The sequence below is a fragment of the Xiphophorus hellerii genome, chromosome 23 (assembly GCF_003331165.1).
Source record: "Xiphophorus hellerii strain 12219 chromosome 23, Xiphophorus_hellerii-4.1, whole genome shotgun sequence".
Lineage (NCBI taxonomy): Eukaryota > Metazoa > Chordata > Actinopteri > Cyprinodontiformes > Poeciliidae > Xiphophorus > Xiphophorus hellerii.
Genome location: NC_045694.1, coordinates 20,595,983 through 20,617,635, shown reverse-complemented (window position 1 = coordinate 20,617,635; position 21,653 = coordinate 20,595,983). Strand labels below are relative to the sequence as shown.

General features: G+C 38.2%; 1 protein-coding gene across 3 annotated transcripts in view; it reads left to right on the top strand.

Moving 5' to 3' along the window:
• The window catches only part of nlgn3a (neuroligin 3a), a 181,656-nt gene that overhangs the window by 106,609 nt on the left and 53,394 nt on the right, over positions 1-21,653 (top strand). For all 3 annotated transcript variants that reach the window (XM_032554859.1, XM_032554858.1, XM_032554860.1), the window contains one exon: positions 16,903-17,088. In XM_032554859.1, the coding sequence (XP_032410750.1) occupies positions 16,903-17,088 (186 nt within the window). The remainder of the gene's footprint in view (positions 1-16,902; positions 17,089-21,653) is intronic.

Here is a 21,653-nt window from a genome sequence, read left to right as displayed (position 1 = left end):
ACGAAATAACCGCTCGAATATGCTTCCGCGAGTAACTTCTTTTGGCTACGTAGGTTATGAACTTTCGACTAAAAAACGAACTGCAACTTGTAAAACATGCAAGAAGAGAATATCGGATGGAGATGCCACGACGTCCAACTTTGTCCGGCATTTGAAGCTTCACAAAGATCGGTAGGTGGCACTTTTCTTTTGCTGTAAGATAGTTGACTTTAGCTAACTTCGTGTTAGCATGTGTACTCCGGGTTAAATTGGTGATGATTTACCATAAATCCGGTCCTTCAAATGCCTCCACAAATAATGTGCACCGTGTTAGCTCAGGAAGCCGGTGGATAGTGAGCGGGGCTCCGGAACAGAAAGCAGATTCTGGACCTGAACACAGGGAACAGAGTCTCTCTGTCCCATCATGATGATGAGCCGGGTCTAGTATCATCTAAGGATGGTTGGTGTATTTGAAGACATCTACGTCGGGAAATTATATTGACAATATATTGTTTTGACAGGTCAGAGAAAAGAGGAAAAAACTGCTGTTATGGTTCTTTGTATTGTGCTGTGGAAATGTCAGCATTTTCGTCTTTTTTTATTGAATATCAAGTTTAACAGAACTGGGCAATAAAGTGGTCCAATTTAAAAATGTTTTTTATACTTTGTGTTCAGCTACACATGTTCTATCATTTGAGATAAATACATATTTTAAAACGAACAAATGGTCTATTATTTGAATTTTTTGTATAATTGCAAATTATAAAAAATAAGTAAAATAAAAACGACTCGAAATGACTTGAAATTAAAGGTTCCTGACTTGAGACTTGACTCGACTTTTGCCTGTCTTTACTTGAGACTTGACTCGGACTTGAGGACAAAGACTTGAGACTTACTTGAGACTTGCAACACAGTGACTTGGTCACACCTCTGAGTAAGACCACTGCAGTTAGATGCAGAGATCAGAGAAGAGCGAGAGAGTGGGAAATAAGAGTACGAGTACATGTACGAGTAGTAGAATGGTGATTGAGAGGTACTTTAACCAGTAATTGTTTGAGAAAAGTCAGCAGTTTTTCCTGTGTCAAAGTTCACTGAAGACAGACAAGAGTTGGAAACCGTTTTCTGTGCCTTTGGTTAGCAGCGTTAGACCTCCAGAAAGGACCGAACACTTCTTTAGTAAGTGATAGACACTTTGAAACCAACTCGTTGGTTAGCTTTTGCTGGCTTTTAAGAAAAAAACCAAGGAGAGCAAATGAGGTGTTCAGACCAGAGCTCAGTTACTCATACCTGCTGCTCACCATAAAGACAGGTACAAATTTGGTATTATTTTGTTCTGGAACAAAGAGCAAATGCATGCCTGACCTAAGCAACTGCTCACATTGCCTTTTTTTGGCACTTTTTCAATTTTATATTATGGGGTAAATACACAGTTAGTGTCCAGTCTTTAGATCCTATGTGCCAGCTTCCACTGGCTTGTGTGTTGGCCATGCAACATAGCATTTGGACGATATTATGCATGGTAATGAGTGAGTACTGTTGGGAGGGAAAGCAAAAGTGCCATCATAATTGAGTTAGATTAATTAAAGACACTCCACTGTATTCTTACAGATCAGTGCATCTTGTTAGAGAGCTGTGGGCTGAAGCACTGGAGGAGGTGTGCTTTTGGACTCGGAGTATGTGTTTGTGCATGTGTAACCTGCAGATTGTGGGCTAGCCAGGTTGTTGTGCAACGAACTAATTGAAATGAGAGGCGATGTGCGAGTCTCAGCCAACATGGCCGGTCCATTTGTCAGGGTGACATCACTGCACTCACACCCCATCCATCTCCGGGTGGCAACACAGAACCATGCTCCTCCTGGTGATTAATATCCATACCCCCCTTACTGCAATGCTCCCCACCACCCCACACTTGCACGATGCTACACACATTGGCATTCATGCCAAAAAAAAACAAAACAAGAAAATACTCATACACACTGTTGGAAAGCTTCCCATTCACTTATGCATACAGTCACTGCACACTCCCACGTCAATTGCACCTCAGTTTACGCTTTCATGCATACATAGTTGAAATTCAAAGCCAAATAGGTTAAACAGAACGACTTTTCATAGATAGCGTTTGTGTTTTGCTGTTTTTCGGTAGCCCTAATTTATCCTGGGTCTCCTTCATGATTTTGAAAAAATGTAGACTTAAATGTAACTATTTACATGTTTTTTAATCAGCAATTTTAATCCAATCTGAAATTGTCTTTATACTTATTATTCTCATATTTCCAACCACTATGACTCTCATTTAGAATATCAATAAAGGCCTGTTTATGTTAGTGTACATCTACAATTTCTGGCAAAGTAGTCAAAATATGTTGTTGTGTCACAACCACAACTAAAACAGCAAACATGGCCGTCTGTCCAGGTGAGACAGAAATGTAACTTTTTGGCTTACACACAAAACATGATTTGGGCTCAAAACGAACACTGCGCATCACCTTAAAACACTATTCACACTGCAAAATGTGGTGGTGGGGTGGCATCATGCCATAGGAATGCTGGGTAGATGAAACGACAGATGAAGATAGAAGTTGCATTTCAGGTATGATCAGATATTGTAGTGTGTAGATTCTTCTCTCTTACTGTGATTGTGTTGCAGATTTATAGATGGGTAAATGTGCTTTAATTTCACCCCAGTGTCACATTTACTGATGGCACTGTTAAGCCCAAAGTTTTAGATTTAAAATTGTTTTCATTTCATCAAGATATTGAATCACAAAGGAACAATCGCAAAATGATAGCTAAGCAAAAATTACCTGTTTTTATGTAGTATTTTACTGGAAATAGCATGTCAAAAATGTTTATAGACTGAGTTATGGCAGATGGCCACTTACGCTGAGCCAAGTTCTACTGGAGGTTTCTTCCAGCTGTTGCTACATGCGCGCTCAGTGTGACGGACTGCTGCAGAGTCAACGACACACTGAGAACGTCAGTCCACTGTTGCTGCATGTTCTTCCACGAGGGGTGAATGCTGTAAGTCAGTGACTCCAAGCAATCAGGTGGGTTTCCTTAGACAGAACAGTTTCTAATCAATTTGAATAATAAATTGCACTTAATTGCATTGTTTGATAACTAGGACCAAATTGGAATGCATGGAACTGACTTTGAATCTTTCTCGATGGTTGGAATGAACTGACTATTTGTTTTAAGTGTCTCTAGATGATATTTGTTATGTGTTACCCCTATATAAATAAATGAATTAAATTAAACTGAATTATACCACTCTTAATAATTAATGAAACAATCTTTATTGGCACGACAACAATCAGTTCCTTCACCTATCATCACCCTGTCACCACAGTTGATGTTAACTGTTAAGCAGTTTGATTAACTCGGGCTGAAATCTCCACTTCTGGAAAGATTGTCAAAGTACAGGCTACAGCCTCTTAAATGTTTTCTTTGTTTGGAAGATGGTTTTTGCTGTACAAGATGAATAATTGTGAACGTTCTTAGATTGATTGGGCAACAACATCTGCTTCCACAGTTTCTCTGAATTCGTACCAGAAAACTGCAGAAACTTGCACTAATATACTGCTGCAGTCTTAATGATGGTGATGATCAGGTAATCAATGCATTTGATTAACAGCATCTGGCTTCCACTTCCTTTTTTTTTAATTTCTGACAGCAGGATCTGAAAATTCAGGGGATTTCAAACAGTTTATTCATATCATTTTAGTTTTTGTCAAGCATGTAAAACATGGTGTACTGTGAGACATTTTGCTTGAAAGATATTTCAAGGGCTAGCTATTTTTTTTTTGTATTTCCCAATATGGAAAAAAAAATATTTTGTCTCTAATGTGGCAAATTGCAATGTACCCAGACCAGAGCTCTGAGAAATATATTTCCAGCATAAATATATGCATCAGAAACCATATTCTCTGAGCCAATCATTTCTCCCTGTAAACTAGTAGGAAGTTGTCAATCAGAGAGCAACCTCACTGGCAGAGGTTCAATGTTTTTTTTTTGTTTGTCACAAAACTACACTCACTATCTAAAGACAAACAAAGATCACTCATTCTGGGCCACATACGACTGCTAAAATCAAATAGTACAGCTAGCTTCTATTAAATCTGATGCTATAGATTTGCAAGTAAAGTTGTCAGGATTTTACAAATGAGAAAACATAAGGCGACAGGTTTTATGGTATCAAGAATAAAAGCTGCAGACTACCTTATGGATTGGCGTCTTGAGTTCTTGTGTAGAAGTGTCAACCAAGACTAAGCTCATTACAGCTAGATACCAGAGCTACTCTAACCTGAGGAGAAGAGGATTTGGGCTTTGAAGATCCTTTAAATGATGACCTTTCTCTCCTGCTCTGCTCCTGTGATGTGCTTTGATAAGCTAGGTCTCTGATCTCTTCCGTGGTATCACGGCGCATCAGTGCACACTGAGCTGCTAAACTTTCTCACCACACCCTGAAATTACATCATCCCAGCTTGCATGTCATGTTTCATGCAACGTCTTTGAAGTTGTTCTGCCACAGGCCAAAACATCACACAAAGCACCCCGAAGGTGTGATGTTTTGGACAAAAGATGTTGATTACACTAGGAAAGCATATATATATATATATATATATATATATATATATATATATATACACACATAGAGATGCAAACCCATCCACATTCATTACTTTTTTATTACACATTTAGCATAAATCAGATTGTACCTTTTGGCTGTTGATTCAATGTAATATTTCATATAATTATTCATAGAATTAAAAAGAAAGAATTCTATTGTCAACAAACATGGTATCCTGATTTATTATTTTGATCTTTTGCAACAATTTACTGTGCAGGTTGATACAACTTTACTTGTAGGGTTTAGAAAGTTTTTTCATTCAGTAACCACATTTAACACCAAATATTGTTATCACCATAGCGCTTCAAGACTTTTCAATTAAAAATGTTACTTTTGAGTTCTTGGACAGTCAGTGCTCATATTGGAAATTGTGCAATTCTAGTCGGCAGCTGATTTCTCCTTGTTTCTCCATTATCGATACTGACATTTTCTGATCTTTCCAGAGATGCTACTAAGATTCAGATCTGGATGGACTTCTTAAGAATATTCCAGTGCTTCTATCTTAGCAGTTCTTGTGTGAATTCAGCTGCATGTTTTGGGTAATTATCTTGCTGGAGGATCCAGGACCTGCAGCCAATGTTCAGCTTGAGGACACTGGACTGAGCAGTATGTTTTAATTAAGCATGTCTTGGAAGTCTGGAGGCTTCACTGTACCCTGCAAATTTGAATGTTGTCAGATCTAGTCACAAAACAAGACTGAGCCCTCTTTATCTCTCACAATTTTTGCTAATTCTAAGCATTATTTTTATGTCTCTGTCAATAGTGAAGCCATGGGTCTTCTTCCATGGACTTATGAAAGGGACTTTGGAGTCCCACCTTAGTGGTTTTCAATGGCTTCCTTATTCAAACATTTGCATTTTCTGCTTTATCAAAATGGGCATCAAAAGTTTATGTGTCAGCATTACTGATTGGATCTCTGCCTTTGCTAAACTCGGATGGATGTACCACAAGTATCTGCAAGCACTGCATGATGCTGCCGGTCACTATTTTCTGAAACATAGCATTTCCTCATTTCTTTGCAGACGAGTGCCAGGTTTATCTTCCTGTGAATCACATGAGTGGGTGCTGTGTCCAGTCTCTTGAGGATTGCCAGTATGGCATTATATTTTCTTACTTGAAAACAGAATATAAGTGAAGTCATGCTGTTTAGACCAAACTCTGCTTGTAGGATCCTCTATATTGATTTTTCCTGTCTGTGTCTTAAGTTTGTTTTCCCAGTGTTTAGTGCAATGCCCACAATGATACTACACTATCTAGTAGCATTTTGGTTCCATTTAAATTAGCTGAATAGCTGGTGTAAACATTGAAATACGAGAAACATAATTCAAGGATTAATTAATTCTTTTCTCTTAGCAATTGTATTTGCTTACTCCATTACATTTTAAATGAATCCACAATACCCTGGTCAATTGCTGCTAATACAATCACTTTTCAGCAGAAATGAAGGATTATTTTACTGAGCTCTAACGCTACTAACAAACGTGTCCACGTCTGCACATATATGCATTACATTTGAATATCACACTGTTCGTTAAGGCACAGTGTTCTTAATGAAAATCTTCCCACTGTGTACATGCATTCAAGTGGAACCAGAGTGCTGCTTAACCTCACAGTTGTGACTCTCAAACACCAGTTTCTCCCATTCCTCCTGTGGAAGCAAGCAGGCCCGCCTCCACACCAGCTGTGAGATGCAAAGCTCCCCTTCATGTAAAGGCATTTCAGTGTCTTTGAGCATTCTGTCTGTGCTATTATGTGAAAGGGAAGATGCCGCTGTGAGATGGTGAGAAGAGAATGGGTCGTTAGGTAGGGAGGTGGAGAAGGGAAACAGAGGTAGGTACGGAGAACAGAGCAAGATGCCGAGAGGAGGAAGACGTGAAACATGACAGAGATTCAGCAAAAGGAGAGCTGTGAGAGGTAGAGGCAAAAGAAAGCCACATAGCTAAAACTCAGCAACTACCTTACTGACATCTGATTGATTGAGTGGCACTTGGGTGCCAGGGGTCATACATATGTAAACTGCTCATTTGTAGTTGCTGCCAGGGCTGACATTCACCGGAGCCCTTCGAATTGTTTCGTCTGACCACCAACACACATCACACAATCAGATTAAGCAGCCCTGAAGTCACATGCAGGATGGCCAGCAGCTGCCACGTGCGCCGTAGGATCTGACTTTAAGTATCTTGTTTTTCATCCCTCCCTGCCATAACAATCTCTTGTCTGTCAGCAACAGATCTGGGCTTTAGAGGCTCAGATATGTGTCAGATGAGCTTTGGTGTTTGTGCAGCACAGATTTTTCCTCTTGACATTTTGTTGGTTGTTTGTCGTTTCTCGTGCCTTTGCTGCACAAAAGCCACATTTTCCAAAAGAGCAGATCGGCATGTGTGTGTGTGCACAGCTGTAGGGTATGCATAAGTCTCTGTCTTCAAAATCGTACAGCTACCTTTCTTCAAACCATACCAACACAGTGCAGGTAAAAGCTGCTGAATGTACAGTATATCTAACATGTTGTACAACCAAGGACACCGCTCTGACTCTACAGCTATCAAATATTGTACTGAATGTGTTTTTTGAAAAATAATTTTTCAGCACTTTGAAAGAATCTGAGTGCATAATAGATTTTCTGAGTTGGAAATGTATAAGTACATCTATTCATATTTCTGAATATCTCAAATTAGGTATTAAAGTGTCCAAATGTTCCTTGTTCAAGTAAGGTCTTTCTTGCAAAATACCAGGCAGCTGCTGTCAGCATTTGACATCATCTTGTAAAATAAATATAGATTATTATTATGAGGTCTATAATTAAAGGGAGTGCTTCAAGCTTTATTTTTGTATGAGATACTACTTTTTTGATGTATAAAAAGAAGTAGTTAAAGTGCTGGCCAAGTGTGTTGACCAAGTTGGCTAAGAAAGACTCTTGTTGGGCAGGCCAACAACACTCTGTGCATTAGCACCGGCAAAACACTAAGACTGGACTCTGGAAAGCTTTCATTGGGCCTAAACTTCAGGTCGATAGAGCAGTTTTTAACGACTCTGAGCTGCATTTGATCACCTGTATTTAAAAATGAAACATATTTATATTTATGGATAATTCTACACTCAGCAATTCTTTGAAAGTTTGAGTTTTATGAGTTCCTGTCCTATTCGTGAAAACACAAAATAGGAAAATTTTCCACGTTTTTTCTTTGAATTTCGATCATCTTCGATGTAGACAAGCATGAATACCAAAAAATTTATACACTAGTCAAACTTGGAATGGAATATTCTACGATGATTACATTTTTAAACAGAGTTTGTAATTTGCCAAACTTTTACTCTAATTTGGGTCTTTAGTTTACCCAAATATATTTCTAAAATCTTATCTTGTTGTCATGAATCCAATAATATGTATTGGCTTGTCTTGTTGGCTGAATATATTGTTATAATCCTAGTTGCCCTTATTATATGGCAACTTATTGTTATGCAACACTAACTCAGTTAGTGCAACTGTGTTGTCCTTAAGTATTTTTTTTTATATAAATCTCAAATTTATGGCACTGCATGTCTTTTCTTGATGATTTTCTCCTATATGCTTGTTAATGTATACATAAACATGTTAGGTTACCATAGTAATTGTTCCCCATCAAATATGTGACCATTGGTAAAGAGTAGTTTGAATTAAGCAAGAGCATCAAGTCAGAGGTTTTTCCTGGAGGATTTTTGTAATCAAGTAATTTTTGGAATAATTTCAGACATTTACAAGCATAGACATGAAAATTTAAGTTTCTAACAATCTCCCCTGAGGTAACATTGTCAGCGTTTTTTTGCCGGAGTGTTTTTATTCAGTTTGAAGTTGTCCAATATCGGGGACCAAGCTCCTGGAACATCTGATGGTTTTGTTGCCATTTGAAGCAGCTTGATATTTCCTTTAATTATTAATTCCCGATGAGGCCAGGAAGAACCGGGGGCTCATGCATAAATTCTTTTTAACCATTTTCTTGTTTAATTATACTATCATGTCATATTCCGTAATATGGAACTAGTAACCAGAAATAATTTACTTTCATCACCCCAGTTCTTTATTTTCTCCTTCCCCGGAAACAAGGACTGGTGGTCGGTAAATGGCTTTCTGTATTCAGGCTGCCATGAAGAGGCTTTCTTGTGCTCTTTATCTCTCCCACCCTCATCCTGTCAGATCAGTCTGTACTCGAGACCTGCTGTGGGCCTCTGAGCTGGAAAAAGAGAGTCACTGATCTGAGATTTAAGACCATTCCCAAAGTTTTTAAAACTAATCTAAAATCTTTGGTAGGTTAAGAAAGAGAGGTATCAATAGGTGTATGTCTCTCTCATCGTGAGCCTGGCATACTGGCCCTTTATGTGGCTCTGTGCAGGGTGGCCTCTTCCAGCCTATGCTTCTCATCCACACCCCCGAGGCTCCCATTCAACCAAGGCCTGACTCGGGGGAAGCTGGAGCCCTTTTGTAGTGGAGAACTCTTAGTGTGGACCATCAATGCTGCAACTGTGTGGACTTTTATTTCCCCAAAACAGAAAAGGAGGGGAAGAGATACAGGGAGCAGCCAAAAGGGACTTGGTCGGGAGGGGTAGCACTAGAGGAGGGTTTGGACACAGACTGCCTTGTTAAAAAGGCACCAGCCAAAGAGGGAGACGATGAGAGGGAGAAAGAGATGAGACAAACTGAAAGTGAGAATTAGTTCGGCTAAAAGCCCAAAAACATACTCTCTGTTACGTCACAGTTGTTATTCCATTTTTTCTCCTCTGCTCCTTCTACTTCCTCCTTTTACTTCCGTCTTTCCGGGTTGATAACAAGTCCGTCCCCTCCTCATGTTTTTCTCACCTTCCATCATTAGTTTACCCGCATTCCACTATCTGAGAGACCAGGCTAAGAGAGATGTCTGGGGTCAAAGCGATCATTATCATCACCTCTTTCTGCTACACTCTGAATTATAGCCTCACCATAGGAAACAGACATTTAAATCAAAATCAATAGAGCGATATCAGAGCAAGGAAGCAAAGCTGTAGGAAATCATCTTCCTGGGTCAGGAAGAAATGCACAGTTAAGCTGAGCTAGTGGTGCTCATGTGTCATAATATTTTTGTTCATTTATTATAAGGCCACTCCAAAATTAAGAAGCAAAAAGACAAGTACAGTCTTTTATACGTAGGTTCTTTTTAAAAAATATAAGTGGTGATGCATTGATCAAGTGTTTCCTTGGCAATTCTGAATTCTTGTTTTCTTTAATATGTGGCCTGCTGATTCCCTTTTCACATTTTTAAACTAATCAGATTTATATAAATATATATATAAATATATATATATAGATTGGTTGTTTATGAATTATACATGCACATACTGTATATACATATCTCAAGTTTTTATGCATTTTCAAGGGGTGAAGTAAAGTATAATTCATGAAGTCCCACCCCTATCCTAATCATATAAGTTACATGAAAGAGAAAAAAGAGAAAGAATTGTGCCATGAGTTCACTGATGGAAGTAGTGTTGAATCCTACTGAAAATAAAGATCTAGATTATCTGGCTTTATGCATCTAATTTATTTCCCTATCGCTGTGAGTCAAGTTGAGAAATGCATAATAAATATGTACTGTTTCTTTTGATGCATTAAATGAATAGGAAAAACAAAAACTGTTTTTTTTTTGTATTATCATACGTCAAGGCCCATAAAGAGAAATTTGCAACTTCATCAGCATTAGAATTTTTATTAAATGAAGACAGCAAAGGAATTACCTACACAGGTTAAGATATTAACTGCCTTTCCCCAAATAACAGAAGCTTACTTTAAAAATCCTGAACCATGAACTGCCTGCACAGTGACGAGAATTGTGTGGTGGTGGGTTTGAGCAGGATTCACCTGCTCTCTGGATGTCACAGTGCATGCTTTTCATTGCTCCTACATATTAACTGAAGCGCCGACTGAAGACCCTGTCATGTTGTGTACATTAACCAACCCTCTGGTTATGTCAACACAACAACAACATCTATGTTTCTTCCAGTGGGAGATTTGTATCCACACACACACACCCCCACAAACATACAATGTCGTCCCTAACTAGGAGGATGCAGTAAGACAGGTACGACCTGATCCGGCTCTGACCAAACGACAGTCACTGTTGCCGCTCTGGCTAAAATCAAGGCTTAGAGTCTGAGCTGCCACAAGAAGAAAATGTCAGTTCCCCCATCATGTACAAGTGGCCCACATCAATGTCAAGGCAGGCTTGCTTTTAGACATGATAAAAAATCACATCATGTAATCAGTCAGTTCAAATTACAGCTCTATCGTGCAGGGGAAAAGAGCACAGAATCACTGTTATTAACTCATACAGTTTGTTTGTGTGATGAAGAAACTGTCATGTAAATTCAACATCAAATCCAGCTGACATGTTAGCTGCCATATTTGGAAATCTTTGTTTTCAACTACTGAGACAAACCGAAAGTTATTCTTTGACCTTTCACAAGTGCTGCCTGTAGAAAACCCGTTTTCCTCGACAGTTCCTGTGAAATATGTTTTGGATGTGGCATAAATAATTTAGAAAGGCTGACATAAAGAAAAGTGTTTCACATGTTTCTTTTTGCTCTTGTTCAGATCAGCTTGAGGGCATTCTTTCCATTTTGATGGGTCCATTTCTTTGTCAAAAGCAAGCACTTCCCAGAAATTCTTTGGCATGATAAACAAAAGTGTCTCACTCTTTGTTTTTAACCTGTAAATGTTCCTCGTTTGTTGAGATTAGCATTAAAATATCCACAGATTTAGAAAAATCATTGTAGTTCCAAAAAGATAATTTAGGCAAAAAAAAAAAAAAAAAAATGACGATATTATAAGTTCGCCTGCTTTCTGGTTAAAGCAGATGATTACCATTAAAACATTGGGAGCACTTAAAAACTGTACAAATGGCACTGAAACTTAAAGCAAAAATAAATCAATCAATAAATAAAACAATCTGAAGTTGTAATAGTAATTATATCCACACAGAAAGATGGAAACTCTGTACCCATATTGTAATTTAATCTCACTATACAGCATGAATTTACTTATAACTAAAAGCACTTATTTTTAATAAGAATAAAAATAAATAGATAATTTTTGTTAAACAGTCAGCCATGATGCCAAATGTAATCCTGTTGAACATCTGATAAAAAAAAAAAAAACCCTGAAAATTGCAGTTTCGAGATGCCAAACTGAGAGCTTCAGTTTCCTTCAGTTCATGAAGGGCACCATCTTTTTAATCTATTCCCATCTGTTTAATTATATGGAATCCTCACAAAAAAAATACATAAGACAAAGCAACGTCTAATTTGTGCTAAACATGGTATAAACAATAAGACATATGACTTAACCTTTGTCAGTCTGAAGTGACTTTTATTGCGATGTCTTTTGGATCAGTGTGAAAGAACGCCATAAAGCCAGCTCATTTGTGTAGACTTATCTTTCAAAGTACCAGATTACCTGTCCTGCCATTTAAAGGATGTCAAACGCAATTCCACCAACTTACATAATTTGTGCCAAATTTATGTGAACATAAAAAAAAAAATATTGCACATCGAGTTTAACACAAGAACTAAAAAGGGACAGCTTTCATCAGTAATTAAAAGCTTATTGTGAAGTAGCTTGTGTTCATTAGCAATTTAAACTGCCTGGGGTTGAGTAGTGCAGTCAAGCACATCAGTAGCCTAACAAAACAGTTCACAAGCGCTGAGCCTCAACTCAGAATCCGCAGGGTCATGTGTAGGTGTGAGCAGCTAACAGAACGAGAGTTGGACTGCACCACCATGGCTCATGTGAAGCCAAAGCCCACGCTGTGCTGATCAGACAGAGATCATCTGCTAAGTCTCGAAATCTATAACCCAGTCCGTAATGGGTGAGAAAAAGATTTACATAACTCAGAACGAGAACAAAGTGAGCCTGTACAGTTAATTACATATATTAAAGTAACCGGAGTGAGTCTGTGCTTCAGAAAGAATGCCCAGAGGTGATGAATAGGTGATTATTTTCATATGCCTATAGATTTATGTGCAAAACAGGAGCGCTGGAGCTTATGTGTCAAATAGCTGCAGTAAGTACAAAAACAGAAATAGTCATGCATGAAAACAATTATTTTCCTATCTTAATTGCTTTCCGAAGTAAATACTTTCTGTCACCTTTCCAATTAAAACGCACCCGAGAGCTACGGTGGATGTATTTTTAAATGGTGCCTGCAGCATGTCTTGTTTAAGATTATCACTCTACATGTTAATAACCGGTTTCTTTTAAACATGCAGAGCAGTCAAAGCGGTTTAGGAAAAACATGTCTCACACAGGACACCAGAACTGAGTGTTCAGTAGCACAGATGAGGATCCAACTGTAATAATTTACATTTTGTCATCTAGTAATCCTAAATAATACAAAGCCAAATGGATAATGTTTATAGTATCTTTTCAATTAGGCTAACACTTGTACAAAATTCCTCTTCCATGCCTGTCTCATGACATTTCTCAGCCCATCTGACATATACTTGGTGAAGTGTGAACTGCTTTGCAAATGAGGGTTATTCTTGGAGAGTCACGTCTCCTCTGCCTCCCTCCTGTGTACCCTGGAGAAGGTTGTAAAAGCTGTTGTCCTTTAGTTATGACGGAGAGCGAGGAGGAGTCAGAGATAAAAAGCAAAAGGAAAAGGCTCTTCAGCTTGAGCCCTCCTTTCCCCTCTTTCTGCCTGCATCTGTCTCCAATCCCATTGCCTATCTCTTTTATTTACTCTCTCTATTTTTCTCCCTCTCTCTCTCTGTCTGTCTCCCTCTCCTTCCCTCTGCATGTGCCTGCTGCTCTGTCATCCTCAGGGATGCATCTGAAGGAGACCATCTGTTGATCCATTTGTCTACTGCTTCGTTTCCTGTGCCACAGTCTCTCTACTATTGACAATTGGCCCTGGCCTTTCCACTGCCCACCCTTTTTTGTTAATGCCAACAAACCCTCGGGATAAGGGTGCTGTAATGTTGGGGTGTGGTAGAAGGTTGTGCTCAGATTCTCTCAAAGGCTAGAAGCCTGTCTCGGATGGTTTTCAGACCATTGTCATGTATGCACAGCAACGATTTGAGTTGTGTGGTAGAATAGAAATAGCTAAAATAATATGACAAAGAAGACTGCTTCAAATCATCTCCACTAAAAACTGAATTAACAATTTTACCACCATTTTCTGATGTAAAACCATAGCTATTAAAGACAAACTTAGAGCATTTAGGCCAAAGAACAGTTCTAAACAGATTTTAATCAGTATTCTCAATGTTGCCAAGTTGACACAAGTGTAATTAATGATAAGTACATACTTAAGACTTGAAGTACACTTTATGAAAAACTGTTGTGCCTAACTCAAAATAATTATTCCAATTTAAGAGATAAACAACTTCAACAGTACTCAAGTAAGAATGTAACACAATGAAATTTCCTGTAAGATTGTGCAAATTCATAATACAGTTTACAAACTCGTAGTAGTAATAGTATTCCTTTGATTTTTTTTTTTATAATTTCATCACACTCTTTCCAAGGCACACAATATTCACTTTATTACATTATTTATGTCAAGGACACAATATATTTGCAGCCCACACACGTAATGCAGTCAACACACAACCTTTCATTTGCAGAGATGACTCTGTAAGCTATTTTAATTAACTTTAGAAAATATATACTCAGTGTTCAGAGTCTTATAAATGCACAGGACTCTTACTACGAAGGTTAGAAGGAAGTTCTTTGAGTTTTTCTTGCTGTCTTGATGCTATAAAATAAACACTTGTGTAACAGCATCAAAAGGTGTAATACAGTTTTGCTGCCCTACCCAGCAAAAGGTGACAGTTCGCTTCAGTGCTGATAGTCCAGGTTGGCAACTGATTAAAATGATCAGTTTGTCTGATTTTACTCTTTATAGGTAAATGTTTGTGAAAAATGAAAGTTGTTCTTTTTATTCTGTGAACTACTGACAACTTGTCTCCGAAATTCCAAGAAATATGTAGTATTGATTTGCAGAAAATGAGAAATGGTCAAAATAACGAAAAAGATGCAGTGCTTTCAGACCTCAAATAATGCAAAGAAAACCAATTCAGATTCATCTAGAAACAACAATACTAATGTTTTAACTCAGGAAGAGTTCAGAAATCAATATTTGGTGGAATAACCATGAGGTTTTCAATGGGGTTCAGTGCAGTGATCTCTTATATATATATATATATATATATATATATATATATATATATATTTTTTTTTTTTTTTTTTTTTTTTCTGTATGTATAACACCACTTGGGGATCTTTGGTATAACGCTGCCACATCATTGTGTTTCTGCCTTTCATTAGGTTTGTGAAGAAAGACATGATGTCATGGGTAAATAAAAAACAGTCCAGTATTGCCTTCATATGCCAGTGACATTACATACTCCAGTCATCCATGTATTGGGCAGCTTGAGGGGATACTTTCAAATGTCACGAATCCCGCAAAACCCGCCTTGTATGCTGCACATAACCTCCACTGCTTTATAACTCACACAGCCACAAATCAGATGTTCCAGTAATGGTTCAATAATAACTTTACTTATTTGCAAGCCACACTGCAGAAAAAAAAAACAATCAACTCACCTCAGTGGAGGAGTTTAAGTATCTTTAGGTCTTGTTCACGAATGAGGAAGAAATGGAGGGGGAAATTGATGGGCGGATTGGTGCTGCGTCACCTGCAGTGATGCGCACTCTGTATGTCTCAGGTCTGAATGACTGAGTGTGGAAAAGAATAACATCATAGGGACTACGCTGTCTTGTTGCCAAACGTTTTATCCATTCATCCCTTCATTCACTTTTCATTGACTGATGAATCATCTAATAGATCCTTCATTTGGCCATTCTTGGTTTCCTTATAGAGTTTATATGTTCTTATGTCTCTGTGTTTGGTAGATTCTATTTTTAAAGTCAAACTATGTAGACAGGAGACCAAGAAAAGTGCATCGTTTTGACTTCAAAATGTATAAGAACACAGTTAATCGAACCACGTTTTGGTAGTGAAAATACTTGTCTAAAGAATTAACCCAATCATGGGTTTCTTTGTGCCGTTTTCTGCTTTTGTGCAATCAGCTTTTATCAATTTTTGGAAGTTACAAACTCACTCAAATGTAATCAACAAGGGTAACATTAGAAGAAAAATATGCCATTGCTGTGCCCTGCACAAAAATATTTTGCTTTCTATTGCACACTTTTTGTTCATCACATCCTCAAAAGTAGAAACATTGACAACTGAGAGCTGATAGACATAAATGCTTTTAGTAGATTAAGTACATCCCCAAAACAACTAATGGCCCTGAGGAGGGCTACTCTAATCTTTGTTTATCTTAAGTGAGCACTGACATCAGTGAAATCACACAGATTAAAACTTTTTTTTTTAATCAGTCTTGCATTGCTGTTAACTGTCTGCCTCCCCCAGTGGACTTCAAAACAGACTTCATTATAAGATGAAGGCACAAACCATAAAATAGATGTTGGAAGCAACGCCACAATGCTGAGGGACCATCACTGGAGGCCTTTAAACATCCTCCATCAGAACATTTATTGCTTGTGAAAGAGAATTGGGTGTTGGTTTCCTCACGTCTCCAAGCTGTCACCTCACATGCAGGCCCGGGGATTTGACGGACACTGAATCCACCATTGGGAGTTTAGGGATTGGCTGCCTTTGATCTTCTCCCACAACTCTCGATTACCCATCGTTCAGCAGGGCTTGCGCCCTGGAGAGAGAGTGGTATATGTTAACATGAGCTCTGATGTACCCAGGAGATGCACACTTTTCCAACTTAGACCTCACATGGCAGATTCCTCTGACATGCTGGGAAAATGCGCACAAATCTTGTGTGTTGTCACAAAAAACATGACAAGTGTTAGAGGGGTTTGAAATATGTTAGAGGAAAATAGGGAAAATTATTTGAAATGTAAAAGTCAGGTCGTTTTCACACAAAGTCAATAGGTTTTCCATAGATGTTCAAGGTTTCGTTTGAACTGGTCAATATTGCCGAGTGCACAGTAATCTATGATTTATGTTCACCTGGGAAGACATTCCATTGATTTTCCATAAGGTGCAGATGAGATGTGGGCACATGCACTCCTATTTTACCAACAGCCATATCATGTAATAAGTCATGATTTCACTGCAGCTGTCTTCATGATGCTTCCTATGAGAATGGGGTTAGGTATTGTAGATAACCTAGACTTTTCTTTTCCTTCTCTTCTAAGCCAGTTGTTTTCTCTGCTATTTATGGCTTTTCATCTTTCCATGTTTCAGGCTTCCTCAGCACGGGCGATCAGGCTGCTAAAGGGAACTACGGGCTGCTGGACCAGATTCAGGCTTTACGGTGGATCAGCGAGAACATCGGCTTCTTCGGAGGAGATTCCAACCGCATTACCGTATTTGGATCTGGGATCGGAGCTTCCTGCGTCAGTCTGCTCACCCTCTCCCATCACTCTGAAGGTAGGACATCATTAAAATAGCTGCTCTAGTAACTATTTGGAAGAAGAAGAAGCATGCATGTGTATTAATGCGACTCCAAAATAACCCCTTATTTAATCCCACATGTAAATTTGAGCAATCTCTGCTGGTTTTTTTAATCTAGGTCTTCATGCTAGACACAAGCATGTTGGCTTTATGTCTTTTTCAGGACAGGGTAAACAAGAACATGGCTTTATAAGGAGGAAGTAGCTATATTAAGGCTAAATGACGCACACAGTCTCTCACTGTCCTCTTTCTAAAGAGCATTGTTTATCTCTTGGCTACCTTAATATTACCTCATGATGATTTACTGCTCATGTTGGCCATGACTTTATTTAATACTTTATGCAGCTTTCGTGCTTGACGTGGACATCCAATAAACATCTCTCAAGCTCATGCTCTTCTAATGCATCGCTGAATTAAGATGGAGCTTTACTGCTAATACATAAGTAAGGTTCTGAAAGAAGCACTTTGGCTTGTACAAATAAGACCCGTGTGTTGGTGCTGAGCTCCATCTGTGGATATCAAGCTCCAGCTGTGTTCCTGCAGAGTCAACTTTATCGTCCTTAACCTGAAAACTGTTATTCATGCATCAGACCTAAGAGCTGTGTGTTGTCATGGATTTAATTAATAGCTCTGATTGTGTGTGCAACATATAGATCGAATCATGTAGTGGAAATGTTTTAAATAAGAGAGCTTTCCACTTAGTCCTTCCTGCATAGCAAACATGTTGACATGATGTAAACATTTTGCTTTTGGAAAATATGATTGAAAATATTGTATTGGATTTTTTAAAAATTATTATTCTGTATATCCAGCTGCGCCCTGCACGCATATTGGTGTTTTTGGTAAAGATGTATTTGAAGCCTTAAAATAAGACAATTTTTTACTGCATGAACTCAGATTGCACTCAGAATAAAATAAAAAGTCTGACCTTTAAATTGAGTGTGTTTTTATATGAATAGAAATCTCAAGAAAACAAATATTTTCTTCAACAAAATCAATACTGTGAAGCATAGTTTCCCTGCTTTGCCATTTAGTCTTCCCCGTACTTACAGAATAAAAATCAGAGTTTGGAAAAATATTTGTATTTCCAGACTATATTCCCTGTTCAATTATCTAAAGTTCTATCCATCAATCCATGGTCATTTGTTTTGTATTATTGTCCAAAACATGGCTCTTTTTCAGTTTCAGTTATTAGATTTTTGTTTGAAATGCCTTGATATATTAAAGAGTCTTACTAGGTTCCTTTAAAGAACAAATAAGCCCACAGCATCACAGAACCTCCACCACAGTTACTTGCATTAGAGGCTTTTCCATAATTTCACTTTTTGAGCCACCCCAGACCCATCCAGACTGCCTTTTTTATCACCCATCTCAGATTTAGTTTCATTTGATCAAAGTAGACAAATCCAGGTCAAGTCCCAGTAGAGCTGTATACATTCCTGGTGGTTACATATTTTATGATTTGACTGAAAATATTTTTTAGTATTATTCTGAAGTTAATTTGCATGTAGGTAACATTTGCTAAAACGATACCAAGATGCTATTCGCTACAAATGTGAGCAGTAAGTAGCTGCACTAAACCATGAGATTATTTTAAAGTGTTTTACACAACTTTACCAGGAGTACCATTAGTGTGGAGGGTGTTGTTTTTAGGTGCAGTACATTCTTCAGATTCTCAAACTTACTGTAGGCAGGGACTGCTGTGCTGCAATTGAGCGTTTGAATCACGCAGAAACAATAACAGCACATGCCAACATACACTAATGCATGCATTTTCATTTTCTTGTCACTCCAGTAAATTCTGCATGTTTGATTAGTTGACCATTGTGCATTTGAAGAAGGTCATGTGAGCTGAACCTCTTCTGGACCCGTTACGATGCCAGTGTTTGCAATCTGTTTATGTGTCCCCAATTTGCAGTAAAGTGTTACTAATTGCCTTGATTTCCTCCAATGAATGATGACTGCTTTTGGATTAAATTTTTATCATAGATGCCTTTTTTTTATATGCACTCTATAATGCCACGCTTCATGTAGCATGTTATTATACTGCTAGTGAAACCATCTCTTCTGCCTTCCAGTAAATTGGATATTACCGGGTCTGTTTTTTCCCCCTGAATGGAAATGTATGCCCCACTGATGGGGTGAAAAAGAAAGGAGCAAGCAAAAACTTGAAGGGATCCTGGGAAATTGAAACAGGAAGCCTTCTATCACAGCAGGACTCTTGCTGCGAATGTTACCAATGGCAATCAGATTTCACACAGACTCTCTAGGAGCACAGATTGTTGTAATTATAGAAAGTTTAGGACTGGAGTGGGCTGCAGGATGTGACAGGAAATCCGAGTGGAGAAGTGTCTTTTTGCACCTGCTTTCAAAGCAGTCAGTGTAGCGAAAGCTGGTGGGATGCTCTTGTTGCCAAGTCAATGCAATAAACAGAGAGGAAACAAAACAGGTTTTTATCTTCGTAGCTGTGAAAATGTATGTAAAACTTTTTACTTTGCATTGTAAAAGTGTTCACAAACTGCAACATAACTTTAACTCTTTTTTTCCCCACTTTTTGTCATAGAACCACAGAAGTCTATGTATATCAATATTCTCATAGAGTAGTGTATAATTATCTAGCGAAACTAAAAATATACAGGGTTTTAAAGTTTTTCTACAAGTAAAAATACGAAAAGTAAATTTGCAGAATTAAGACTACAGGTTGTTTGGTAATGTGTCCAGCTATACACATCTAGAGACTGAAATTTTGCCAATTGTTCTTTGGAGAATTTGCTAAAGCTCATTCTGAGTCAATGGAAAAGATCTGTGAACATCGATCTTTAGATTTTGCAACATTTTCTCAATTACTGATCTAGACAAATCCAATCAAGTCTAAGATCTAGACAGTCCTGCTCAAATGGCTGCTTCATTTCACTTAAACTATTCTAATAGGACTCATAAATGCTTGCCACACTTTTCTGATTTGTGTTAGTAAAAACATTTGAAAGCAATTAATTGTTTTTCTTCCACTTCAAAATTGAGCATTAGTTGTTTTTGTTTTTGGCCTTTTGCATAAAGATCCTTCAGAAATGTTATGAAGTTTTTGTAATGTGAGACTCCAAAGACTGAATACTTTAGCAAGGCACATTATATTAAATTTCTGAAAGTTTTAAGTTTCTTTTTTTTTTTTTACATTTAAATAAAAATTCTGGAAACATGACTGTAAGCGGATTATTAAATCTCTTGATGATTCCTTATTCCCATTTGTCCAAAAAAGATAATCTTATCCTGTGTCCCTTGAAATCATAGGTGTGATTTTATATTGAATGTGTTGTATTTGGACTCCTATGAGAAATAAGGAAACATTGGACAAGATTAACTTGAGGAAATACACAACACTCACGCAGGCTTTGTTTTCTTTCTTAGCTTCTTCTCAGATCCAGGAAATTGAAATCCAAATAAAAAGAAAACAGAAAAAGCAAACCAACGGCGATGCACTGTACCCAAGTTCCCCTGGTGTGTTGGTGTCTTTAATGACAGCGGTTCTACTCATACTGTGCACTCCCTGTGAACATTCTGCATAGACTTTCAATATAACAGGCACTTCTTTATGCCTATCGGTGGCGTAGATCCTCTGTACTCCTCCTGAAGGTTATTTAATAAGCTGAATCTACTTATATCATCCCAGCCCTGCAGCTTCTTTCTTTGATTACCTGCTCCTCCGGCCTGGCCTTGGTGCCCACCCTAACGTGGGCTTGTGGAGAGTTCCAGTCATAAGATACATCCATCACATAGCCTCTCCCCTCTGGCTTGTTTGAGGGACCTGGATCACCTCTCATGTGGACTTGATTTTTTTCAAATTTATTTTATTTTTTTCATCTCAGACTCCAGTCCAGACTGAATCCAACATCTAATCTTCCCTTTACTGGACTCATCTGTCTCCCCTGCCTCCGCAAAACAGTAAAACAACGCAACGTCTCCAGCGGTTTCTCTCCATTTCTCCCGCTACAGGCTTCTGCTCCCCAGTCCGCTGCATGTGTGGTGCGTTGCTATTAATAAGATGGCTTCCTGGTCCGCTATGTGCCCATCTAGCTGCACATCTGTGACTGAAGAAGCGAAATGGTCATTAAAGGCACAGTTTCTCTTGACAGTAGAGTGTTTCTGACCAGCTTATTAAATGTAGCTCAACAATTGTGTTCCCAGGGAGGGAGGAATCTCCACCTAAATCTTCTCTTCCTTCGGCTTCAAAAAGAAAAACAGCAAAGGAATTTTCGAAGCAAGGACATTAGTCAGTCCCACATATTATCTATCTGGCATCGCAAAGGCACTAATTGAACATGCAGACTTCTCTTTTTCCCTATCTCGTAATAATCATTATGATTTAAACAGTGAGATGGCATCTCTGTACATAACAGGAATACTAAATAGCGAGTGATGTATTTGCATACATGTCTTTAGCCGCATATTAAAGTCCACATTGTCTTTTTTTTTTTTTGCTCATTTGGAATATAAAGCAAACGTATAACATCCTTGCATGTTTTTATCAGCATATGCATTCAATC